The 27,316-nt window shown below is 45.3% G+C and overlaps 1 protein-coding gene across 2 annotated transcripts in view; it reads left to right on the top strand.

The window, feature by feature from the left end:
• Window positions 1-27,316, top strand: part of PNPLA8 (patatin like domain 8, phospholipase A2) — a 106,045-nt gene that overhangs the window by 52,522 nt on the left and 26,207 nt on the right. For both annotated transcript variants that reach the window (XM_073573281.1, XM_073573279.1), the window contains exons 6-8: window positions 1,690-1,861; window positions 4,908-4,965; window positions 14,586-14,780. In XM_073573281.1, the coding sequence (XP_073429382.1) occupies window positions 1,690-1,861; window positions 4,908-4,965; window positions 14,586-14,780 (425 nt within the window). The remainder of the gene's footprint in view (window positions 1-1,689; window positions 1,862-4,907; window positions 4,966-14,585; window positions 14,781-27,316) is intronic.

The raw sequence follows: 27,316 nt of genomic DNA, 5'->3' as shown, positions 1-27,316 counted from the left end.
ATGTGGCCCATCAGTGGCCTGCACATAACTTACTAATGTTACCACAAGGGCTGGGCATACATACATTTATGGCTACTTTCACACTAGCGTCGGTACGGGCCCTTCACAATGCGTCGGGCCGACGTACCGACGCACGTTGTGAAAGATTTGCACAACGGGGGCAGCGGATGCAGTTTTTCAACGCATCCACTGCCCCATTGTAATGTCCAGGGAGGAGGGGGCGGAGTTTCGGCCGCGCATTCGCGGTCGAAAATGGCGGACACGACGCACAAAAAAAAGTTACATGTAACATTTTTGTGTGTGTCGCGGCCGCCAAAACACGACGCATCCGTCGCACGATGGATGCGACGTGTGGCCATGCGTCGCTAATGCAAGTCTATGGAGAAAAAACGCATCCTGCGGGCAACTTTGCAGGATGCGTTTTTTCTCCAAAACGACGCATTGCGACGTACGTCACACGACGCTAGTGTGAAAGTAGCCTTAGATACAAAGAGGAACTGGTCTTCAGAATTGTTTTCTGTCTTTTAAAAAAATAAATAAATAACATATATGAACTGCAAATGTTGCCATATGAAAAAAGCCCGTGCCAAGCAACCCTGCCTGTAAGTTGTAACCTAGAGTTTTTGCGCCATCTTTTGCGCTGAAGTTTTTTAGGGAATTGCATTTGGACATCTGTGTAGCCACTGGGGAGAAATCGGACTTGCCCTTAACACGTTAGGCTAGTTTCACATTAGCGTTTACGGCCGCAGTGTCGGCTGCGCACGGCCGCCGCTAAGCCCCACCCCCCAGTGCCAAATGCAACAGGTTGCAATTTGGTGTGCTCAGCGCAGCGTCAAAAGGACGCATGCGCCGCCAAACGCATACTGCGCACGGCCTGCGTCCCCAGTGCTAAAGATAGGGGACGCAGGACGCATGCAGCGTCATGCGTCCGTAGGCGGAGCTACCGGCGGAGGCGTGGCAGGGGCGGGGCTTCCGTGTGCAGCCCGACGCTGCGGCCGTAAACGCTAATGTGAAACTAGCCTTACAGAAGCTTTTCTTCCTTCTGTAAAAGAATATAGGCACCAAGTGATAGCGCTGGCACTGGGGATCATATCTGCAGGGGGGTTAATTCCTCTACTGGCTCTCGACCTCCCAAAATGCTCTCCTGCCCTTTTGTGTGTTAGGGAATGGCACTCTGTAATCCTTTATAGTCAGTCAGGAAAATAAAACATTGTGGGGAATTCCTTGGCTGTACTCAGTCCGTAAACACTGGATAGGAGAATGACTCTGACTTGTATAACGTGTTTTTTCCACTGTTCGTTAGTCCAGCAAAGTCTAATATTTTGGTGAACTCGTTTGATCCTTTATAGTCTATTTTAATACACGATATTTTGGCTGCTGAGACCCTGTAGTGTTCTGGTATTTCCACACTAGATGGCAGTATAAGGGTACACTTGATTTCGGAACATTTTACGCCTGTTTCTCCCAAGCCATGACCAATGCTTTTGATGTTCTCCTTGTAGCTAATCCCAGAGAAATTACAAAAAAGGTTAATCACTCCCATTAAAAGAGGCTTAATTTAAGATATCAGAATATTAAGCCATCTTTTTGGGAAGCCACCTGGATAATTAGGGAGTATGTGTGAAGTCATGATGTATGTATGCATTTTCAGGTATTTTTTATATTCAGTCATATTTTCCTCTTTACTAGGGGCAATACTGGCATTTATGCTGGGATTATTCCACATGCCTCTTGATGAGTGTGAAGACCTATACAGTAAATTAGGAAGTGATGTCTTCAAGCAGAACGTTATTGTGGGAACAGTGAAAATGGGCTGGAGCCATGCCTACTACAATAGTGAAATGTGGGAAAATCTGCTCAAGTAAGTACTCAGCCGTGTAGGAAGTCACCCCTGACTGTTACCTAATCAGGTGGAGCACAATATCGTCAGTGTTTTATTAAAGAGTAATGTAGACTCAGATAGCGCTGGGAGAACTGATTCCCAGGACTCCGGTCCATTAGCCAGGTAAGTAATCTGTGACCGATGGACGGGAATCCTACGAACCTCCTAACCTCCCGGCAGTCCTCGTTCTTCTTTTGACTAGCCGGGCTAGCGCAAAGTCATCATTGCGGTGTTCCGCACATACACAACATCTAATCAAGAGTAGCTGGGAATGCCAGGAGATCCGCTGGACTCCCATTCGGCTCTCAGATTACTGACCTGGCCAATGGACCAGAGTCCTATGAGTCGATTATCTCAACATCCTTTAGGCCATGTTCAGATGCAGCAGAAAGTTTCCAAGCAAATTTCTGCTACATGCATCATTTTCCTCAGATCCTCGGCATTTCTTTGTTGCATTGCAAAGGGTGAAATCCAAATCACAAATTGGCTGCAAGTTTGCAACATGGGAGCAGGACCGAATTAATATATTTGCTTAAGGTACCGTCACACTTGGCAACGCACCAGTGATCCCGACAGCGACGCGACCTGGTAGGGGTCGCTGGTGGGATGTAAAACAGTCAGATCTCAACAGCGACGCAGCAGCGATCCAGAACGAAACGACGGTCGTTGGGACCCTGTCTCTCAGACCTGTAGTATTGAGGTCGTTCGTCGTTGTCCCTGTCAAACACAGAGATGCATGCGGGACACCAGCAATCAAAAAATGTCCCAGGACATTCAAGCACGATCAGTGACATTGCAGCAGGGGCCCGATCGCCGCTATGTGTCACACGTAGCGAGATCACAGACGAGATCGCTGTTGCGTCTCAAAATCGGTGACACAAGAGCGATCTCGCTATGTGAGACGGGGGCTATAGTCTCAGTTTTGTTACATGGTTGCGTGTGATTTCCTCCCTGCACTAAGTGGTTCATGAAGTGACTTGCGTACACAGGTGTTCCAGATTCCAGTGTTTGTTTTACCTGGTCTTCCCCAGGCACGCTAAATTAAGGCCTAGTAAGTCATACAGGTCAGCAGTGTAGGGCGGCTGACAGGTTAAAGGATGCTATGCTCCATGATCACCAGGGAGGAATAGAGACAATGGCTTATCATGCATGATTCATGAGACCACTGTGGGAAGGAGAAATCTGATGTGATTGCAAGGTCACACATTGCAGCACAGATGCAGATAAGTGGGTTTGTTTTTTTTTGTTTTTTTTGCATAAAATGCAAAGATACAAAGGAACGTCTTACTTATAAAACTGTAAGTAGAAAATATTGTTTTCTTTTACCTACTATTATTGAGGCAGGGGGTCACCAACACTAGTTTTGCAGGTGGTATTGATCCAAACCAGATAGAAAGGAAAACCAGTTGCGTATCTTCTTCCATAGTATTTACTGTAAATGATATTCTATCCCTAAGGCCACCTTCAGTATTTGGTCAGTATTTTACATCTGAATTTATAATCCAAAACCAGAGAGAGGAACAATCAGAGGAAAAGTATAATAGAAACACATCACCACTTCTAGATTTTTCACCCACTCCAGGTTTTGGCTTACAGATACTGAGGTAAAATACTGACCAAATACTGAACGTGTGACCATAACCTAATGGCGAGGAATGATGTGCCTGGTACCACTAGTAGTACTTAGAGCTACCTAAAGCTGGGGCGCACATGTAGATGACCTCTGTGACTCCCGGCGAAACCCTGTGTCAAGGAATGTTTTTCTGCTTTGTTGCAGACATTTTCCCTAGATCTGGCCAATGTAAATATCTCTTAAGTTCGTTAATTGTGGCACTAGAATTCTCTGTTTATACCCTAAATAGTACAGCACTGATGGGTTTTCCCTGTAATTTACCCGAGTTGCTTACCTGAAACTAGCGAAACAGCCATGCACATTAGGTTAGTGGTAGTCGGGGTACTCTGGAATAACTGTAAGTGTAATTTTAGTGGTCTTTTCAGAATTAACGGTCTTGTGCTTCTATAGGAGGAATAACACTATGTATGACCATTATATCATTGGTACCCTGCATTTTGAGTAGTTTTCCATGTGCATTAGAAATGTTGACAGATTCAAAGAGGACCTGTCACCTGTTCATAATGGAGTTAAATACCTTGGAAAAATCCCTGAGCTTCCCTATGATTCGGCCACTCTTTTCCTTTTTATGATGTGTTGCTCTATTGCAGAAACATTTGTTGCTTTTGGAGCACAATATGTGAAATCTCTGCCTGTTGTGCAACTGGTTGTTCTTTCAAAGTTTTCTCTGCGGGGCATATTCTTTGCTTGCACCTTTCACATCTCAGCTGTTTCTACATTTTTTTTAGTCCAGCTGCCTTGCTGTGATTGGTAGCACCTGAGAGGGAGAGGAGAATGCGCGCACACTCCCATAAAGGACCCTGTGTAGAAATGGCAAGTTGATCTGCAAGCAGAGAGATTTCACATATTGTGCTCCAAAAGCAATGAATGTGAATATCTCTGCAATGGAGTGACACGGGGCAAAACGGGGAAAAAAAAGTAGCAGAATTGGAGAAGTTAGAGTATTTTACGCAATTTTTTTTTAAAAAGTGACAAGCTCTGTTTAAACAGTTTTTGAAAGTGAATGATCAGTGTAGTAAGCAAAGAAAGAAAAAAAAAAAAAACTAAGAGGATAAAGAAGCAGATTTCTCTAAGGTAGTCACAAAGTTTCTTATCTTCACTTGTACTAATCATTTGTTAAATAAAAAAGCATAGCTATCTGTTTAAAGAGGTCATATGGCAGGAATTTGGCACGTGTCCAATTTAAATGAAAATGACATACGGTATGTATTATATCTGCCTGCAGGTTTCAGGTTGTAACATCATCGATATTGCTCATTTCCGATGCAGAAGTGAGCAGCTCTAGAATATCCCCGGATGGCCTCTGTTTATAAAATCTTTATTGTTCTGCTATTTTTATTAACAGTGGGTCATTGGTATTCTGCATAATCATACTTTTTTTTATTTTTAAAGAGAGAGGATGGGCGCCGACCTTATGATCGAGACATCAAGGAAACCTCTATGTCCTAAAGTAAGTACTTGAAGGTTTTCCACTACTACTTTAATCCCCTTTCATTTGTGTCCTTTTCGGTTACCGTATTTTTCAGACTATAAGACGCACCGAACCATAAGACACACCCCAAATTTTGGGGTGGAAAATAGCAAAAAAAAGAGATTGGGGGGTCCGTCTTATCATCTGCATTTAAGGTATCTTACCTGAGAGCCGGCGGTGGTGGAGCGGGGTCACAGGAGGCATGATCTCTTAGGAAGCTGGCGGCGGCAGCAGAAGTGGGGCAATGCTGCAGTCCCGGGGTATCTCAGCAGTGCGATGCTGCGGGTCCTGTGTCGGCGTTGAGGCGCAGCAGAGTGCGTTGCATGGAGCAGGGTCCCTTCCTCAGGATGCTGGCAGCAGAAATGAGGCGATGCTGCGACCCGGTGTCCACTGTGAGCAGAGCAGTGAGCATCATTGGTTTCTCGGCGGCCATTTTCCTGACGCCGAGGGGCACAGAGATCTCAATCTGCGCATGCGCGCTTCCGGGGGGCCATTTTCCTGAATCCCACAGCCTTAGGAAAATGGAGCGCAAGAGGCCTAGCCGAGATTTCAATCCGCACATGCGCCGCTTCCGGCTGCCCACGGCTTCATGAAGATGGCTGCAGGGAAACCAATGATGCACTGCTCACTGCTGAAACCGAGCTTCAGCATTGCCACACTGCCACAGAGGCGTCTGACCATGTCATTCTCCGCAAGGAGAAATGATACTTCTTGGATGTCGGTCAGACGCCTCTCTCACAGCCAAACCAGATCTCCCACTTTGCACTGATGAGGGGCAGTACCCCGAAACACAGTGTCTGCAAATGGAGATTCTGGCTTGGCTTTTATCCTAAGTCATGTAACTAGGCTCGTTAAAGGGTCAACATTGACTTTTAGGATTGCTACCTCCAATAGGTGGCACTAGAGTTCTAGTCCTCTTCCTCTCTGAAGATACAATTTGCATAATTAGCATATTTCCCAGAGGAGCATTGCAGCTTTAAGTCTCCTCACCTCGACATGCTTAGCATGTCATTCTCCGCAAGGAGAAATGATACTTTTTGTATATCGGGCATAGTATGGACACAGTTCTTTGCCGTACAAATGCCGAGAACGTAAAAAGGAACACTCAGTCTATTTTCAGAGTTCTGTCTGTATGATAGAAGCTTCCGGATCATTTATTGTTTGCAGACAGTCCTCGGAATATTAGAAAAATGAATATTTTTGCTGCTTTCGATTTGACAACAAAGTGGCCTTTTGTTAGAGGCAGTTGTTTTCCAGCTTTGAAAAGCATCTCTTACCCTTAAGTGGATCAATTATTCATTTAGTATAATACAACTGTGGGACGGGGAGTTTATTCACTGCCATGTTCTGCTTTATCAAGTGCTGATGTAATGCTGCGACGCTGCAGGAAATCACAAAGGCCACTTCATAAAATGTAGCATTGCAAATAGTGCTCCAATTGACGGAGGCACCAGACGTCCTGTGATTCTGAATGTCAGCTGCTCTATGCGTATGTCTCACTGGAAAAGTTCATGATGAGTCTTGGTACTGTGTTTGGGAACACCCCATACTGACTAGGGCTGCCCAACAGGATGTGCTGGATCATCATGTGAATTCCCGGCTGATGCGGTTGAGGACATTCTGAATGGCCGCAATCTTGCAAATGCTCAGCAGTTTGACTAGCATGGGGTTTATCGTATTGTAATATCAATGTGCTGAATAATTGGCCATTACACCTCACATACAACCAGTTTAGACCAATGACTTCTAGAAACAAAGGAACCTTATGGGCAGTAAGAAAATCAGATTATCCATTTTATGTGCTGCATAGGAGACTTGCCAACACCTATCTGTACAGATCGTGTAGCTACAGTCATGAGGAAAAGTACATGTTTGTTCTGTGTTTTTAGTTATTGGGCCAACTGATCCTGAGAACTGAGCACTGCAGCAGGCCCTTTTTAGTGAACTGGTGCTACTGGTTTCTGGCACACTGGTGGCCAGGGCAGAGCTGTGCGAGGAAACAAGAGGACAGTGTTGGGTCCCCTAAGTGTCAGGATTGGTGTCCATTAGACTTGTTTCACACTTCAGTTTTTTTGGTCAGTTGCAATCCGCCAAAGATGGGAAAAACGGATCCGTTTCCATTGTGACACCAAGGGATGGCACCGGACCGGTTTTTTTTACGGATCCGCTGAAGTTGGAAAGGTTAGGAAATTTTAAAGGAACCGAGAGAGAGTTTTTTTTCTCTCGCCGTTTCCAGAACGACGTTCATGGTTAAAATACATCACCGAGAAATTCTCCCGGGCAGGCGCAGTCAGAAAAAGCGGTCCGCTAGTGTAAAAAAAACGTTTCATTGTCCGTCTGCTCTGCCCGGGAACCGCTAAAATTTTAGCGGATCCATCAAAAAACAGATGCAACGGATGACCATCAGTCAAAATCTGCCGATAACGTAAGTCTATGGGGAAAAAAACGGATCCGACAAAAAAATGGGGCGGATCCGTCTTTTTCTAAAAGTGGTGGATTTTGACTGACATCAAAAAACAGAAGTGTGAAACAGGCCTTAGGCTATGTGCCCACGGTGCGTGTTAAAACGCACACCAAAAACCGGACTCCTTCCCAGAAATCGCACGTTTTTTCCGCGCGATTTCACCGCGATTTTATCGCGATTTTGCCGCGATTTTCATGTGCGATATTCATGCACTTTCCAAGCGATTTGAAGCATCGCTTGGAAAGTGATTGACAGGTTGGTCACACTCGTCAAACATAGAGTTTGACAAGTGTGACCAGGTTTTTACTATTGAGGCCGCCTATGCGGCCTCAATAGTAAAAGATAGAATGTTAAAATGCTAAAAAAAAATAAAAAATCGGGGTATATTTACCTTCCGCGTCCCGCGCTGCATTCCCGGGCCACAGCGTTCCCAGTAATGCCTTGCGAGACCTGTGATGACATAGTCTCGCGTTGCTATAGCGATCTCGCGAGACCACGTCATCACTGGACCGTGCCGCAAGGCATTACTGGGAACGCTTAGGCCGGGAATGCAGCGCGGGACGCCAGAAGGTAAATATACCCCGATTTTTTATTTCTTATTCTTTTTTTTACAGGGGTATGGTACCCAGGGCCTGGAGGACAGTCTCCTCTCCTCCACACCGTGGGTACCAACCGCACGAGACACTTAACAACTTCCCGCATGGTGGGCATAGCCACATGCGGGAAGTAAGCGATTCTCATGCATTCCTATGAGTGCGGAATCGCGGCAATTCTTTGCGATTCCGCACAAAACAATGAGCATGCTGCAATTTTTTCCGTGATGCGATTGCGCCGCGGAAAAAAGCGCAGCATTAGCACAGCATGTGCGGAATGCCATAGGAATGCATGGGGGGCGTTCTGTACACGATTTTTAAACGTTTTCGCGCTGAAAATCGCGGCAAAAATGCTTAAAAATCGCTACATGGGCACACAGCCTTAAAGGGAATTGGTCATCAGGTTTTTGCTACCTCATATGAGAGCAGCCCCATGTAGAAGAGAGACCCTGATTCCAACGATGTATCACTTATTTTACTGTGTACAGCAGTTTAGACACAATCCTAGTTTTTAGATGTATCATGTATCAGATCTACGAATGCTAACCCACACCCCTGATTAGTAACTTTCTATATACATTGTATATGGACAGAAATCACCCCAAAGCAGTATAACAAGAACCATGGGTTCTCACAATACCTCCATTCAGTTCTCGCTCATCAAGCACTCCCGACACACTGTCACATCCAGCTACAAACATCTTGTCACGTCACCGTCAGACGCGGGGCCTGCTGTTCCGCCCTCAGCCATTAGTAGGCGACGGACTGTCACGCCGCCCTCGGGCTTGGGGCATGCTGTCCGGGCCTCGGCCACCAGGAGGCGCCGGACCGACACATCGCCGTCGAACTCGGGGCCTGCTGTTCCTGCCTCGGTCACTGGGAGGCGCCGTGGTTCACGCCCGAGTGATCGCGGCAACAGTGAAAGGGCTTCTGCGCAGACGTCTAGTGGACGCAGACTCCGCTCCTCCGTCAGTCATGAAGGGGTTGGTGCATCATCATCGGGTCTGTTCCTGTGGGCGGTCCTGATGACATCAGCATGCCGGGAGCCTGTGAGAGATGACCTGATCCCTCAAATACTTTGGGACTGGGCTTGCAAGCCGCCGGATATAGTCTTGGTTTCCCCAGTGTGCTAGTTGTTATTTGCTATCTTTGATTCTGACCTCTGCCTTGATTCTGACTCTGCTACTGCCTAACGATTCTGTACCTTTGCCGTCCTCCTGGTTTATGATTCTGACTTTTGCCTTGATTCTGACTCTGCTACTGCCTAACGATTCTGTACCTTTGCCGTCCTCCTGGTTTATGATTCTGACTTTTGCCTTGATTCTGACTCTGCTACTGCCTAACGATTCTGTACCTCTGCCGTCCTCCTGGTTTATGACTCTGACCTTGGCCTGAATTTGACTCTGCTATTGCCTGCCGTTTTTTGTACCTGTGCTGTCCGCCTGGTTAAGACTCAGATTCCCGACTACGCTTTTGGTCCCGTTTTTTAACCCCTCTCTGGCGACCATCCTGCTCTGGCTGCTGCTCATATTCAGACAGCGCCCCCTGGGCTCTGCTGTAAATCCAGATACCTGTATAGGGGTAAAGGGTATCGGGGTTGCTCGGGGTGCTGTCTTACTGCAGCCCAGACTTGCAGACGGACATTACACATCTCCTCTGACAGGTGGTACCATCCTCCAGCGTACCATACTTAAATTATCTCAAAACCCCTAAGACCAGTGTATGTGCATCCAGATCTGGTCTTCTGTGCAGGGCTACTCACAAAATTCACCTTTTTAAGATGTACTCTTCATACCTGTTTGCTAGACCGGGACCTAATGCACCACGCTGGCCAACAGCCGCGAGCCATAATTCATGGGACCGCGAGCCACATGTGGCTCCTGAGCTACAGGTTGGGGACCCCTGGTCTAGACCATACCGGCTGAGTAGGGATACATTGGTATCTGTTCGTTATTGCTAATCGCTCTGTTTAGTATCTGGGGGCATATATTTTTATGTATATGTGATTACATGGTAAGGGTTAGATATTGATTCTAAATCCCCTCATCTGGTCTATGTGCTTATAGGAATGTACCGTATATACTCGTGTATAAGCCGAGATTTTCAGCCCATTTGTTTGGGCTGAAAGTCCCCCTCAGCTTATACGTGAGTCATATACCTGGGGTGGGAGGGGAGCGGGGGGTCAGAGACCACACTCGCCCCCTCCTGGCACATCTCTGCAGCCCCTGCTTCTCTCTCTGCCATCTGCTTCCTGCATTCAGCGGTCACGTGGTACCGCTCATTAAACTCATGAATATGTCCATATTTATGAGTTTAATGAGCGGTACCACGTGACCAGCTGAATGCAGGAAGCAGACGGCAGAGGGAGAAGCAGGGGCTGTCGCTGCAGAGAAGACCTTGCGCCAGGAGAGGGGAGTATGAGGGGGAAGAGTAATATTCACCTGTCCCCGTTCCAAGCCGTGCATCGTTGTGTCTCCGGGTCCTCCTGCTGTGACGGCAGAGGGCGCGATGAGGTAGTTAGTGTGCGCCCTCTGCTGTCACTGCAGAGATCCGGGAGACACAGCGGTGGATGGCGGTGGAACAGGGGCCGGTAAATATCGCCGGAGTCGGGGGCTCAAGACACCGGCACCTGGCCCCCAGCGACGGAGAGGTGAGTATGTCATTTTCTTTCTTTATTGCAGCGGCAGCAGTATTTATGGATGGGTATTTTTGGAGCATCTTATGGGGCAGCATTAACCCTTGTGCAGCAGCATATTATGGAGGGTATTTATGGAGCATCTTATGGGGCAGCATTAACCCTTGTGCAGCAGCATATGGAGGGTATTTATGGAGCATCTTCTTGGGCCAGCATTAACCCTTGTGCAGCAGCATATGGAGGGTTTTATCTGTGAAGCATCTTCTTGGACCACCATTAACCCTAGGCTTATATGCGAGTCAATACGTTTTCCCATTTTTTTTGTGGCAAAATTAGGGGGGTCAGCTTATACATGGGTCGGCTTATACACGAGTATATACGGTAATTCACTCTGTATGTTTATCTTTCTTTGTACCTGATGGAGAGCAGTTCACTCTAGAAACACGTTTTATTAATAAAAACTGATTTTTATGCCATATCGGGTGAGACAGTGCCTTCAGATCAACATTTTTTTCTTCCTGTTTTGTTTTTTTTTTTTTTTTTTTTTTTTTAAGGCTGGTTTCACATTAGCGCCAAAATCCGAAAAGTTTGATTTTGGCGCGCACGGCGCACCGTCAAAAGTGCGCAGCGCAGGTCAAAGCGCAACTAGCGCACGGCCTGCGCACGATCTGCGCACCCTATGCTAAAGATAGGCTGCGCCGATCGCAGGCGCCGCTGTGCGCTAGGAGGCGGCGCTACAAGCAAGGGGTGGGCACGCCGGGCAGAGAGCCGGCTCAGGGGCGGAGCTACCCCCGGCCGTGCGTGCGCTTAAAAAGCGCTAATGTGAAACCAGCCTAACCCTGCTGGGATTGATGACGATTGCAGCAGTTTGCCTTTACCAGAGGTGTGCCTGTGATTGCCCATCTCGTCCAGATGAGCCTGTCCTTCATTTGGCTCCGCTATGTCAGTCTGAGCGACCCACACATGGGAGTGCCTCTGTTTCTTTTCTTGTTACATACACACGTGGTCAAAATTGTTAGCACCCCTCGTTTAATGATAGAAAAACCCACAATGGTCACAGAAATAACTTGAATCTGACAAAAATAATAAATCAAAAATCTATAAAAATGAACAATTGAAAGTCAGACCTTGCTTTTCATCCATACTTTCACATATTTAAAAAAAAAATATATAAAACTCATGAAATAGGCCTGGACAGAAATGATAGTTCCCCTGAAAATAATGTGATAAAAGGGACATGTTATATCAAGGTGTGTCCACTAATTGGCATCACACGTGTCCATGATCTTGGAATCAGTGTGTGGGCCTGTATAGAGGGATACAAATACTCACTGTGCTGTTTGGTGACATGGTGTGTATCACACTCAACATGGACCAAAGGAAGCAAAAGGAAAGCGTTGTCTCAGGAGATTAGACAGAAAATTATAGACAAACATGTTAAAGGTAAAAGTGATAAGACCATCTCCAAGCAGCTTGATGTTCCTGTGACTACAGTTGCATATATTATTCAGAAATGTAAGCTCCATGGAACTGTAGCCAACCTCCGTGGACGTGGCTGCAGGAAGAAAATTGATGACAAATCAAAGAGACGGATAATACGAATGGTAACTAAAGAGCCCAGAAAAACTTCTAAACAGATTAAAGGTGAACTTCAAGCTCAAGGAACATCAGTGTCAGATTGCATATCCGTCGTTATATGAGCCAACATGGATTCCATGGGAGACGACCAAGGAGCACACAGTTGTTGAAAACAATCATAAAAAAGCCAGACTGGAATTTGCCAAACTACATGTTCACAAGCCACAAAGCTTCTGGGAGAAAGTCTTATGGACAGATGAGACAAAAATGGAATTTTTTGGCAAGGCACATCAGCTCTAAGTTCACAGAAGCAAAAATGAAGCATATCAAGAAAAGAACACTGTCCCTACTGTGAAACATGGAGGAGGCTCTGTTATGTTCTGGGGCTGCTCTGCTGCATCTGGAACAGGGTGCCTAGAATCTGTGCAGGGTACAATGAAATCTCAAGACTATCAAGGGATTCTAGAGAGAAATATGCTGCCAAAAAGCTTGGTCTGAGTCGCAGATCATGGGTCTTGCAACAGAATAATGACCTAAAACATACAGCTAAAAACACCCAAGAATGGCTAAGAAGAAAACATTGGACTATTCTGAAGTGGCCTTCTATGAGCCCTGACCTAAATCCTATTGAGCATCTTTGGAAAGAGCTGAAACATGCCGTCTGGAAAAGGCAGCCTTCAAACACGAGACAACTGGAGCAGTTTGCTCGAGGAGTCTGCCAAAATACCTGTTGAGAGGTGCAGAAGTCTCATTGACAGTAACAGGAATAGTTTGATTGGAGTGATTGCCTCAAAAGCTTTTGCAATAAAATATTAAGTTAAGGGTTCCATCATTTCTGTCCAGGCTTATTTTATGAGTTTTTTATTTTTTTAAAATTCTGTGGAAGCATGGTTGAAAAGCAATGTCTGACTTTCATTTGTTCATTTTTATAGATTTTTATTTTTTTATTACTTTTGTCAGATTCAAGTAATTTCTGTCACCATTGTGAGCCATTAAACAAGGGGTACCAACAATTTTGACCAAGCGTGTACATCTAGTCATGTGAGGGAGGCAGGTGACATGCAATGAAACCGAGAACTGATGGTTATTTTATTTATGTTACTCACATATAGCGCTATTAATTCCACTGCGCTTTACACACATTATCATCACTGTTCCCGATGGGGCTCACAATCTAGATTCCCTATCAGTATGTGTTTGGGGAGTAGGAGAAAACCAGAGTACCTGGAGGAAACCCACACAATCGCAGGGAGAATATTCAAACTCCTTGCAGATATTCTATTTGGTTGGAGTTGAACCCAGGACCCCAGTGCTGCAAGGCTGCAGTGCTAACCACTGAGCCAACATGCTACCCTTTTTCTCTCTGTCTCTGTGATTACACTTGTCAAATTGCTGCTTACCTGGTTTTCAAGTACCACAGTCATGTGACATTAAACTTAAAGATAGTGATTGTGTAAGTACTACACTTCTCATCAGGAAGTGAGCGGCCAGTCGCAGGCGGGGGACAGTGACACCAGCAGTGATTGGGCGCAGGGCTCACGCGTCATAACAGGCGCACGTGAGTGCTGACACCACCAGCACTGGAAGCGAGTATAAGTGGTTTTATTTCATCAGCACCAAACATTCAGATCGAGAAGGGGTTGACCTAGTAGTATGTCCGAACTGACAGCATAGCTACTGTAGAACAGAAGGCTAGATAAGTTATTGCTGCTTACCATGGAAAGGCCATTGTAGGTTGCTGCTTGCGGTGCTGTGCAGATGCAGGCCATTCAGAGTTGCCTATTGCTGACAAATGATTGCCCCTGAAAGCCCAAACATCGAGCACATGAGAACTTGTAGGAAACATTTTACATATAGTCCTTGAATGTTGCCTTATTGATTGTAGTAACTTTTCCCTTTTAAGGCTTCAGGGAAATTACAATTGGGAATTTTTGCACTTATTTATTATGCTTGTTTCTATAGTGCTAACATATTCCATGGCACCTTACAGACATTATTATAACTGTCCCCATTGGGGCTCATGATCAAATTCCCTATCAGTATGTTTTTGGAGTGTGGAAGGAAACCGGAGAACCCGGAGGAAACCCACACAAACATGGGGAGAACATACAAACTCCTTGCAGATGTTGTCCTTGGTTGGATTTTAACCCAGGTCCCCAGCGCTGCAAAGCTACAGTGCTAACCACTGAGCCACCATTAATTTACTTCTGAATTTGTGACATCTGTATAATTTGTGTTGCAAAGGGGTGGGGTTATGAATCATGGTTGTGCTTTGAAATTAGTGCATTGCCGGTGTCCTGATACCACGTTTATCTTGTTGCTGTTGTAGGTTTCTGCTGTCAGTACCATAGTTAACCGAGGAATCCCATTAAAGGCATTTGTGTTCAGGAATTATAACCATTTCCCAGGGATTAAATCGCCCTATATGGGAGGATGTCAATACAATCTGTGGCAGGCGATCCGAGCTTCATCTGCGGCACCAGGCTACTTCCAGGAGTATGTTCTTGGGAACGACTTGCACCAGGTAAGGACCTGTCCACCACCTCGTAATGAACCTGGTTCCAGCATTTAGTGTTTTCCTAATACATGTTGTTATTCACCACCTAACAGTATGCAGACTTCAGCGCTCAAGATTTAGTAGCACATCTTTAGTGAGCACAGGTTTGTGAATGCGCCCAAAGGCTGCTTAATAATCATGTCAAACACATCCTCCACTTCACATCGTTATTTCTCCACAGACTGTGATTGACCTAATCGCATAAAACCAAAAAAACCTGAGCTGAAATTATTCGGTAGCAGCCTGACAGCCCTGACACTAATAAAAAGCATTATTGAGGAGCAGAATATTGTGCCTTCTGGCATCACTTGCTTGGATTCCTAAACAAAAGAGCCATGATACCCCTGACAGAGCAAAGCTTGTTCCTTTCCAGTGCTCCGCTGTCTGTGAAGATCATAAGTTATCCGCCATTTCTTCCCTTGTCTTGTTCCCGCCATTTAGAAGTAAATTCTATAACGGTAGTGTTAATATCTTGTTAGTGTAAATGAAGATGTCTGCTTCTCGTCTCCTTTATTTCCTGTACTATATTTGTCTGCCTTGTCCATAGGCTGCTATTACTACTGCCTCGTCATACCTACTTAATGCCCATCATTCCTAGTCTGGCAGGTTATGACCACCATGCTACTTAAGCTGTCAGAAGGCAGGAGAATTGATTTGGATTATGATGGCCACATACTTTTTCTTTCATGCTTCATTACACAATGGCATCGATTCCTCATTTGTATTTCTTTTCAGTCACTTTCCTTTTCTGTGTTCTGATATTAGTTGCTGTTTTTGGCTCCAAATTCATTAAAATGGCGCACACGATTCTTGAATTTCGCACAAAGTTAAGAATGGGTTTTCCTCCTGTCTTGAACTGTTTTTGCGACTCTTGGTGCCAAAAGTCACTAACAAATGTGGGCATAATCAAAAAATACACCAGGGAAGGAATAGAGTGAAATGTTGTCAAATTTTGCAATTTGTTAAAAAGTCGAATTGATGAATCAGGCGAAAACATTTGGAAATGCTAGATTCTGTCCTCAAAGTAGGAAAACAAAAACAAAACAGGTGAGTATAAATAAAATAACTTAAAGTGAACCTGTCATGTCCGCAGGATTTTGCTAAGTAAACTATAGGCATTGTCATGTTGGCGCTGTTATACTGATTAAAATGATACCTGGGGTGAAGAAATCCGTCTTGTAGTTCTTGTGTAATCAGTGTAAAAGTTTTCAGTTGAGATTAATTGCATTGTACTCATATGACACTCGTCCTACTTTTCTGGATCAACATTGGACTGTTTTTTTTTTTTTTTTCTTAATTATTTATTTATATGCCAATGTGACTTCAGCATAAGGTCACATTCCCACCCTTGAGTCTTTTGGTCAGTATTTTACCTCAGTTTTTGTAAGCCAAAACCAGGAGTGGGTGATAAATCTTTAGTGTTTCTAGCATACTTTTCCTCTGACTGTTCCACTCGTGAAAGCCCCCCCCCCCTTGAAGATACAAGGGGGTCTCATGAGAACACCGATCCTAGTTGAGCTTTATAAGGGTCAAAAATTGGTATTTGTGTGGCCACTGTTTTTGCTTAAGTTTGAAAGGGTTAATGTTCAAGCAAGCTGTGCAGGGCATGAGCAGGTTATAACCGGTTTGTTCCAGATGGCTTCCCGCTTTTTCTTTGATTCCTGATTGGCAGTTACAAAAAATGCGAGAAGGAGTTTGTGTATAAATGCCAGCTGTTTTCAACGGTCGGTTCATTCCTGTCAGTAAAAAAGAAGATCCTGCCCTCCCTCCCCAATTTTTCTTAACTTTATGTCATGGTGTTTAATTTGTGGGAAAATTGTCCGGTTTCTCCGGGTGGATTGGGTGTCTTGGTCAGAGTTATTTAAGTGGTTGGTTGTATTATTTATTATTATTTAAAAAAAAGAATAATTTATTAAAATAACCCAAAATAAAACGCCACGGCCGTTTTATTCCATATAAACGTTGTTGTGTTTTTATTTATTGAGAATGGGTCTTGTGTTACCATAGTTTTGGCTTACAGATGCTGAGGTAAAATACTGAGCAAATACTGAATGTGTGAATATGGCCTAAGACTGACTCTGCTTACAGCATAGGAATGTGCACAGTATACAGTATTGTGATACTCAAGATTAGCATCTCATAGAAAACACTCAAAGATTTTGCCAACAGTAGAGGGTAAACTTATCCAGCTATAGGTTCGGGGCTTTGTTTTTGACCTTTCCTTAATGTTGGCTCCACAATTGCTGTGTGACAGTCCTATGAAACAAACCCTGTCATTATTGAATCTTAAATAAATGGCTGCTACAGTGGCATGGGGAATGTAGTTTGTAACCTGCCAAATTGCTCCAGTGTTTGCTGGTGCGAGCAAGAGGTCACTTTTTCAGTGCAAGTCTATGAGAGCCAACACTGGAGTGGTGCTTTATGTCTATACCAAACCTTTCTGTGCTATGCGATGGGCTAGGGAAGGCTAGTTAAATATGGTTTAGACTTGTATCTGCATTTTCCATGTTTCTGTGACGGCTATCTAGAAAGCAGGAGGAAGGAAACCTCAATCTGAGCAGAGGCGGTAGTGGCAAGCAAACAGAGGGGCACGAAGCAGGGATGACTATACTTGAGAAATGTTCAATCACTTTTCAGTTTCAGGGTTGAGTATTGATTTAATGCTCTAGACTACATATATCAAACACTGGCCCGCATGCCAAATCTGGCCCTCAGGGTGACTTTTATATTTGGCCCACAACGCTGGGAACTATGTTGGGCCATTATACTGTATGGAGGGCTATGTGGGGGCCCATTCTGTATTGATGACTATGTGGAGGCTTATTATTCTGTATGGAGGACTATGTAGGGGGGGCCATTGTTCTGCTTAGGAATCACAGTTCGGGCATCATACTTAATTATCAGTACTAGAGATGAGCGACTTTGCCTTAGTTTATGTCAGGTTGGTGTGTGTGACGTAGTGTACGTCAGGTTGGTGTGTGTGTGTGTACTACACCACACACACCAACCTGGCGTACACTACACTACACCACACACCAACCTGACATACACTACGCCACACACACCAACCTGACAACTACGTCAGGTTGGTGTGTGTGGCGTAGTGTATGTCCGGTTGGTGTGTGGTGTAGTGTATGCCAGGTTGGTGTGTTTGGTGTAGTACACACACACCAACCTGACACACTACGCCACACACCACCCTGACAACTACGTCAGGTTGGGGTGTGTGTGGTTTAGTGTATGTCAGGGTGGTGTAGTGTAGCGTACATCAGGTTGGTGTGTGTGGTGTAGTACACACCACACACACACCAACCTGAAGTACACTACGCCACACATACCAACCTGACACACTACATCAGGTTGGTGTGTGTGGCGTAGTGTACGTCAGGTTGGTGTGTGGTGTATACACTACACCACACACACACACACACACACACACACACACACACACACACACACACCAACCTGACGTACACAATGCCACACACACCAACCTGCCACACTACATTAGGTTGGTGTGTGTGGTGTAGTGTATGTCAGGTTGGTGTGTGGTATAGTGTACGTCAGGTTGGTGTGTGTGGTATAGTATACACCACACACACACACACCAACCTGACGTACACTACGCCACACACACACACCAACCTGACGTACACTACGCCACATATACCAACATGACACTACATCACGTTGGTGTGTGTGTGGCGTAGTGTACGTCCGGTTGGTGTGTGGTGTAGTGTACGTCAAGTTGGTGTGTGGTGTTGTGTATGTCAGGCTGGTGTGGGTGAGTTCTGTAATGGAGTCAGGATGTGTTTAGTCCATGGACGTGTGATGAATTCTGAAGCATTCATTCAAACACAGTCCAGGTTTGTTGGGACCCGTTTCACATTGGATACGAGTCTCCCTTCTTGTCCCCCTTTTATAGCATACCTGGCACCTTTTTTTTTTTTTTCTCACGGGGAAAATGTTGCCCTGGTACCATACGGGAAACTAGAGTTCCAGGGGTGCTGGGGCGCGCTCCGTCCTCCTCTCCAAAATTCATGGAGGGTTGGGGGAAACTCACACTTGCCTGTGGGACTTCCTCCAAGGCCTTCGGACGATTTCTCGTCCTGCGGCATCTCGGTGGTGGTAAGTCTGTGTCGCTGGAGGAGGAAGAGTGGGAGAAATAGAGAAAGGTGGGGTCCTCATCCTCACTATCAGTTTCAGAGGCAATTTCATATGCCTCCTCAACTGAGTAGACCCTTTGGGATTGGGATGAGCGGGACATTGTGCGTGGGGTGTGTGTGCATGTGTAAAAAAAAAAAAAAAAAGCTTTATTATAGTGTGCATGTGTATGTGCGAGTGTTTGGTGAAACTTTTTACTGGAGGAAGGGACTGTCAGGAGGAAACTGTCAGGCGCGCGGGGAGCAGGAGCGGACTGTCTTGCGCGAGGGGGGCAGGAGGGGGCTGAGGAGATGGAAGTGGAGATGGAACCAGCGGCAGCAGCAGTGGGGGTGATCAGAGGGGCAGGGAGTGATCAGGGGTGATCACTGGGGCTGGGGGATGATCACCGGGGGCAGAAAGCGCCTGTCAGGTACAGGAGGGCGCTGAGGAGAATTAGGTCTATATGGAACCAGCGGCACCAGCAGCAGGGGGGTGATCAGGGGTGTTGGGGGGTGATCACCAGGGGCAGAAGGGGGCTGTCAGGCACGGGGGGGGGGGGGGGCAGGAGGTGGCTCAGGAGATGAAGCCGGAAATAAAAACCAGCAGCAGCAGGGGCTAATCAGGGGGGCAGGGGTTAATCATGGGGGGGCAGGGGTTGATGGGTGTGATCACTGGGGCTGAGCGGTGATCACGGGGGGCAGGAGGGGGCTGTCAGGAACAGGAGGCAGCTGAGGAGCCGGCAGCAGCACGGGGGATGATCAGTGGTGCTGGGGGATGATCGGGGGTGCTGGGGGGTGATCAGGGGTGCTGGGGGGTGATCACCAGGGGCAGAAGGGGGCTGTCAGGCACGGGGCGGGCAGGAGATGGCTCAGGAGATGAAGATCCAAATAAAAACCAGCAGCAGCAGGGGTTGATGGGGGTGATCACGGGGGCGCAGGAGGGGGCTCTCAGGCACAGGAGGCAGCAGGGGGATGATCAGGGGTGCAGGGGAGAGTGAGCAGAGGTGGGGGGCTGGAATTAGGCGGCGGGGGAGAAAACGGGATTACCAGATGGTGGCAGCGGCGGCGATCACAGGTCAGGACGGCAGTCAGGCACCTCGCTCCTCAGCTTTCACAGACGGGATGAAGCTGAGGAAGGAGGCAGCCATTATTTTACTCCACCCCTCCACATCTGATTGGAGGGCTAGCGTCACATGGACGCTAGCTCCAATCAGATCAGAGGGGGGGTGACAAAAAGGTCACCAGGCGTGATCGTAGACCCAGGGGGGCGGAGCCACCCCCTCTGGGGTCAAGTCTACAGTAGGTCCCCCTGTAATGGCGGGTCGAGTGAACTTTCATTGAACCCGCTCACCCGACCCGCAGGTGGGAGATCTTTTCATGACGCCACATAGGCATCATGGGTCATATTGGCACGACTTTTCATGACGCCTATGTGGCGTCAAAGGTCGGGAAGGGGTTAAACCCCCAGGTGCTTCACTGAAGTTTATAACATTCAGATGTGAAAATAAAAAAAAAAAATCACGTTTTCCCCACACCACAGAAGTGTTATTTTGGCCCCAAATTTTGCATTTTCATAAGGGTAACAAGATAATTTGCACCATACAATTTGTTGTGCAATTTCTCCTGAATGCGACGATGCCCCTTATGTGGGGGAATACTACTTTTGAGACACAGTGCAAAGCTCAGAAGGGAAGAAGCGCCATATTGGAGTTCAAATTTTGTTGGAATAATTTGAGAGTGCCATGTCATATTGACACAGCCCCTGAGGTGCCAGAATAACAGAACCCTCTGTATGTGAACTCTTTTTACAAACCACACTCCCCAATGAATTCATCTAGGGGTTAAGTGATCATATTGACACCACATGTGCCTCGCAGAATTTTATACCATTTAGTGGTGAAGAAAGAATAAATTACAATTTTATCACTAAATTGTTGTCATAGCCCCAAGTTTTTAACTTTCCTAAGGGCTAATAGGAAAAAATGGACCTCAGTTTGTTGTAAGAAAAAAAAAAAAAAAATTTCCTAAGTGCGCCAAATACCCTACATGTAATCTGGAAATATTTTTCAGGCACAGTCCAAAGCTCAGAAGGCAAGGAGTGCCAGACTTTACTGTTTGCAAGTGCTATGACCTACTGGGAGAGCTAATGATGTAGCAGAACCCCCCCCCCCCCCATAAGTGATCCCATTTTACAAACTACATATCTCTCAATTAATTCATCTAGGGGTGCAGTGATCATATTGACACCACGGGTGTGTCACAGAGTTTTATACCATTGGACAGTGAAGAAAAAATAACTACATTTTTACCACCAAAACTTTGTTTTAGCCCCAGATTTTACATTTTCACACAAGAAGTGGGTAAAAATGGCACCATAATTTGTCCCACAATTTCTATTGAACGTGGAAATACCCCATATGTGGCTCTACAGTTCTACTTAGTGCTCTGTTCCTACCGAGTCTCTCCCTATGGCTATTTGCCTCCGGGAGCGCAGATTTTCCTAGAACAGTTTGCAAACTCTATATACAGAGCCCCTAATTGCTAGAAGAGTAGACTCCTCAAGTGACCTCATTTTGCTATCTATACCCCTTGGGGAATTTATCTGCAGGTGTAGTGACTATTTTGACTTCTTACGATTTTTCCAGAAGCAAGCAAGCAATGAATGTTGTCAAGTGAAAATTGCTAACTGCTGTTGTCGTGACCAGTACATTATGCCCAGCTCATGCTTCTGGAGATACGCACGCGTAAGTTAGGCGTGCTATCATTACTTCAGAAATGCCAAACGTGGACGCAGTATGTGGTTTAGGTACACTGTGGGGCTCAGAAGGGAGGGGGGGCATTTGGATTTGGGAGCGGAGAATTTGCTGAATTTCTTTTGGCAGGTGAGGAGCCATTTCGCTTTTCTAGAGCCTTTGTGCTACCAGTAACGTGGAAGCCCTCTATATTTCCGTTAACAGATGACAGAGCTGACTTGCTTTTTTTGTGGATTGAGTTGAAGCTTTTATTGGGAACATTTTATATAACATTTGGGATCACATTTTTCCGGCGCTCTACTCTGATCACTTTCTTTGGGGTTTCCATCTAAATCTCTGAGGGATCCATTCACTATAGTGAGGCAGCAGAGTTACTCTGATCTCCGTCTGGCCTCTGTTCAGTGGTGTCCTTCTTTTCCGAAGTGTACAAAACTATGGCCGACTGCACTTTTATGCAAACCTAGAAAGATGGTGTAGTGCACCTGTAGCACCGTTGTACAGTGAAGAGGCAGTGACCCACAAAATTCGAACACATAAGACTCTTTAATGTGTTCACAGAATTAAAGTTCAGATTCAGTCAAGCACATAACATTAGTGTTCAGTTCACACCAGTCCATAGAACACAGTTTTAAATCACAGTGCCTAAACACTCCGGACTTCCCTGTGTCCAGTTTCCGTAGGCGACGGCACGCCGTGACAAAGTCTCTTGCACACAGCTTTTACTCACAACTTTACTCCATTGGTTTGTGGCCACTAGGGTGACCGGATCTCATATGGGGGGGAAAAAATGTCAGAATCTTGTTCGTCTGGACCCCACAAAACGATTCCCCTTTCCAGATATTGAGAGAGCCAAAATTTGAGCTCGATCAAACGACGTTAACCCGTGCCGCTCGTCGCTCAAAGTTTGAAAAAATCCAAATTGAGGTATTTTAAGATTTAGGTATTTTGCATAGTCTGTTAGACTATAAAGAATGTGACAACAACATTGCAGAAATAGCCCTGACCAAATTTTCGAACCATTTGTGGTATTTGAATGCAGAGTTGGTGGGATTATCGTTTTTTGATCCCACCATTACAGACAATGAAAAGTTGTTAATGGCTAATAAATTGCTCAGTAGCACAGATGAACCATCAGAGCACGCTAACCTACATGAGTTGATAATTTTACATAGTTATCTATTCTATTCTAGAGCTTTTGTTAAAGTAGTTTTTGAAACGTCAGAATATAATGCTCGGCATTTGCTTACAACTTGCAGGACATATTGCTTTTGTTCTTCATCTTTTGTCAGAAGGTCGTTAAAGTCGGTTACTTCCTACCTCTTTTAATTTTTCTTTCCTAACTTTTGGATTTACAACCCTAGCGTGCTCTGATGGTTCATCTGTGCTACTGAGCAATTTATTAGCCATTAACAACTTTTCATTGTCTGTAATGGTGGGATCAAAAAACGATAATCCCACCAACTCTGCATTCAAATACCACAAATGGTTCGAAAATTTGGTCAGGGCTATTTCTGCAATGTTGTTGTCACATTCTTTATAGTCTAACAGACTATGCAAAATACCTAAATCTTAAAATACCTCAATTTGGATTTTTCAAACTTTGAGCGACGAGCGGCACGGGTTAACGTCGTTTGATCGAGCTCAAATTTTGGCTATCTCAATATCTGGAAAGGGGAATAGTTTTGTGGGGTCCAGACGGACAAAATTCCGACATCGATTTTTTGCGGTCACCCTAGTGGCCACTAAACACGCTGGACCTCCTCTGACCAGTTTCCGTGGGTGACTGCAGCGCTGTGTTAGCTGTGGATGCCAGGCCTCTTGGCTCCCTTGGCTGTTTGGCTCTGCTCTGTCCTGTGTCTCCGCACACCGATAAAGCTCTGCAGAGCCTCTTGCTCTCCTACAAACACCAGCCGGACTCTGACACTCCCATACCCTTTCTGACAGGGCTGTTAACAAAGCATCCTGTGGCCTCAAGCCACATGGAAAACCCGAACTGGGAATGAAACAGACTGCACCACTAAGGGTGTGTACACACGCTGCGGATTCTGCTGCGGTTCCGCAGTGGATTTGGCCGCACCTTCATACGCCTCCATGCACATCCTGGGGAGAACACACAGTGACGCCTACCTGTGACATCGGTCACTGCTTCACCATTGCTATCACAGCCACACCTGCGACTGTAATGCCCCCTCATGGCCTCACTACGCCTCCATACACATCCTGAGGAGAACAAACAGTGACCCCTACCTGTGACATCAGTCACTGCCTCACAATGGGCAGATGCGTTTCAAACCTTGCGGTTCTTAGTCATTGCATGACTTGATCGGGCAATTCTGAACGCAGCGATACCAAAAATGTGTTTTTTTTAATTGTTTAATTTTGAATTGGGCAAATGGAGGGTGATTTGAACGTTTCTATTTTTTTAAATATTTTTTAAAACTTTTTATTTTTTTTTTTTACTTTTTACTTCAATAATTTCCATGGGAGACTAGAAGCTGCAATCTTCTAATCGCTTGTGCTACACATAGCTGGGCTGCAGCTCTGCTATGTGTAGCTAAAATTCTCATCTGCTTGATGACCACAAGGGTCTCTTGCAGACCCCGGGTTGTTATGCCAACCAATCGGTGACCCGCAGTCATGTGATATGGGCGGAGCTAAGACGTGCCTCCGGTTTGCGCAAGTTAAATGCCGCTGTCAGAGATTGACAGCGGCATTTAAGTTGATAAAAGCCATGGGTGGATCGCAGTTCCACCCGCTCCTGTAAGGGGCACATATCAGCTGATAAGATCAGCTGCATTGTGCCGGAAAAGGTGCATGCTCAGCACTGGAACCTGCACTTGCTGTTTACTGTTGCTTTTTTACGTATTTTTATACTTTTGTTATACTGTGTTTTTCTGTGTTTCAGTCAGGTGGTATGAACACTGTCCTACAGACTTGTTGACTGTGTGCATGGCCCATATGTTTATATTCAATTGTTTTTTTTTGGTTCTGCAATATTAGGAGGTCTCCACCCCTCCCTTGTGCCATGCACATATACAGTAAGCCGTCCTACAGACTTGTTCACGGTGTGCATGGCCCATATGTTTATACCCAAAGAGGAGGAGGAAACCTATGATGGACACTGCACATCATAGGTCATTAAGGAGTAAAGTTTGTTTCCATATGAAAAGTTGCTCAGTACAGTGACTGAAACAGCGCTGCCCCTGTGAGTGAAACCCGAATGCTGCCAGGAGGGATAAAGCTAATTTCCTCCTGGCATTGGGGCTCTAAGTGCCGGTTTGGTTCAGAATGCTATTACCCTGAAGATTAACCCCATATCTGCAGGTTAATAGAATTTTTTCAGGTGACAGGTTCCCTCTAAATATTTTAATTCCTGTACTGAGCTAGCAATGCCAAGCACTGAAAGAAAAACACATACCAGACCTGAACTAATTAAGGCTAGTACACAGTTTAGAAAATAACAGGGTCCATCGATTATTCCATCAGTGTGAACTCCTCCTCATACACTGCTTTGTAGTGAGTCATGTCTGGCAGTCTTGATTCTAGCGAGGCAAGATAAAAACAGAACACATCCCTAGCCATAATCTATATCGTATTACTCAGGTCGTTGGTTTATGCAGCTGAACGGTGTGTCTCTAACAGCCACAAGTAGCATACTCTTGCAAATCTACATGTAGGAAGAGAACCTTTCAATGGCAGACGTTCATTTATACACACACCTGTCACCATTGGCTTGCAAAGTTTTCACGATTCAACCAATTTCTTCCATTCTCCGTTTAACAAGAGGGGCTGAACTGTGAGAGTCACTAGCAATGCGGAGCATGTCTAACCAAGCAGTGATGTGAGAATGGTTACTATGGAGTCCGAAGAACTTGTGCCCAAATATTACAGTTGGCTTTGCATTTGTATCATTGCTGGTTCACGGAGATAAATGCTCAAGGATGTGTTTTTGCGTGCTGCATATAAAATAGCAGACATTTACAACAGCGTGATTCCTGCAAATGACCACCAAAGTAAAAAGTGAGAAATGTCACCGGAGAATAATGTGGGATAACAAAATGAGTGCTACTATTCTAAGAATAGGGTATCTTTTATGGGTAACAGGATGTCCACAATTTGCTTTATGGAGAATGTATTTGTTCCCTTCTGAAGGAGACACTGGCCCCAATTTATCAACCCCATTGTTCTTCACATCAATCTCGATTAGGAGTCTTGCTGGAGTCTGATGCGCCTGATTCAATAAGAGATGCACCTTTTTAATGAATGAGGCGTGGCTGGAGTAAGACATAAGTCACGCCACGGATAGTCATGAATATGACAAGGAGGATCCACCATACCTCCTGTCTTGTCGTACCTCCAACCATTTTTGCAGAGCTGGGCAAAACTGGCTTGAAAATTCCAACTCAGAGAATGTTTCCACAACCTTACATTCCTCAAAAATACTTCTCACCTTTTCAAATTGTTTTGCCCAAGATTTCTGGTATAAACACTGATGAAACGGGGCCTGTGTGTTTGTGACATGCCACATTTTCCTGCTGGAATGAATGTAATCAGGTTTTTACTACCCCATCTGAGAGCATAGCTTGCCTATGGCGAAGTAAGACGCACACACTGAGCTCCATATCTGATTCTAGGAATTAAAACTATAACAAAATACAGATTAAAAAGTCAATTGTATCTGGATGTTGGTTCTTGCATGCAGAGTTTCATTTACAGGGGGGCTAGGTTCCCCGATGTAGCCATGCCGACCCCTTACAAACTCTGGAATTTGGTCCCCATATGTCTACATTGAGGATGTTGTTTGAGTTTGTGTTTTTTTCTTTGTTTTTTTTTCCCCCATGACAGGTTCTCCAGGGAGACCAGTCTGTAGGACTTTGCTTGTCAGGGGTAAGCTAGACAGTCACTGACTGCTTACTGTTGGCATCTGCCTTTTAAAGCGCAAGCTCTGCCCAGCAGAGTGCCTTATCACATTGTGTCTAATCTGATATTTATGTGATCGCTCTCGCTGTTGACATCACTTTCACTATTATAGAAATCTTCCAGAGAATCTCCTTGGCTCTTGATCAAATGTACCTTTCTGATATTCATGAATCACATAATTGACAACTACAGGTATTCTTCCCTAGACTCAAACAATTGATGTTTCATCAAGAATTCATTATCTAAATAACCTGTTACAGTGACTTTTGAAAACATACCACTCGTGGCACTGCAATCAGCAGGAACGAGCAGGAGGTGAGTATGATGAACAGAATCTATTCTATTATTTCTAAAAACTTTTTCGGTGATTCCTTTGTATCCCCATTCATACTGCATCCACACACACAAATGATACACCATTTGAAAGGTAAATTTGCCCACTTCAGCAAGAAAATAGCCAAACAATCCACACATCCACGATTTGATCACAAAATACAGTTTAAACATTAATTTTCATAAACCTGCAGTAAGGGAAAACGACCTTCAGGTGGCACCACAGTACCCCAAAGCACACTACCATTTATTCCATGGCGCTTTACATGTGAGGAGGGGTATACATAATGAAAATCAAGTACAGTAATCTTAAACAATACAAGTTACTGACTGGTACAGGAGGAGAGAGGACCCT

This window comes from Dendrobates tinctorius, unplaced genomic scaffold (assembly GCF_039654945.1).
Source record: "Dendrobates tinctorius isolate UK_male_01 unplaced genomic scaffold, ASM3965494v1 ptg000035l, whole genome shotgun sequence".
Classification (NCBI taxonomy): Eukaryota; Metazoa; Chordata; class Amphibia; order Anura; family Dendrobatidae; genus Dendrobates; species Dendrobates tinctorius.
This window is presented reverse-complemented; position numbering and strand designations above follow the sequence as displayed.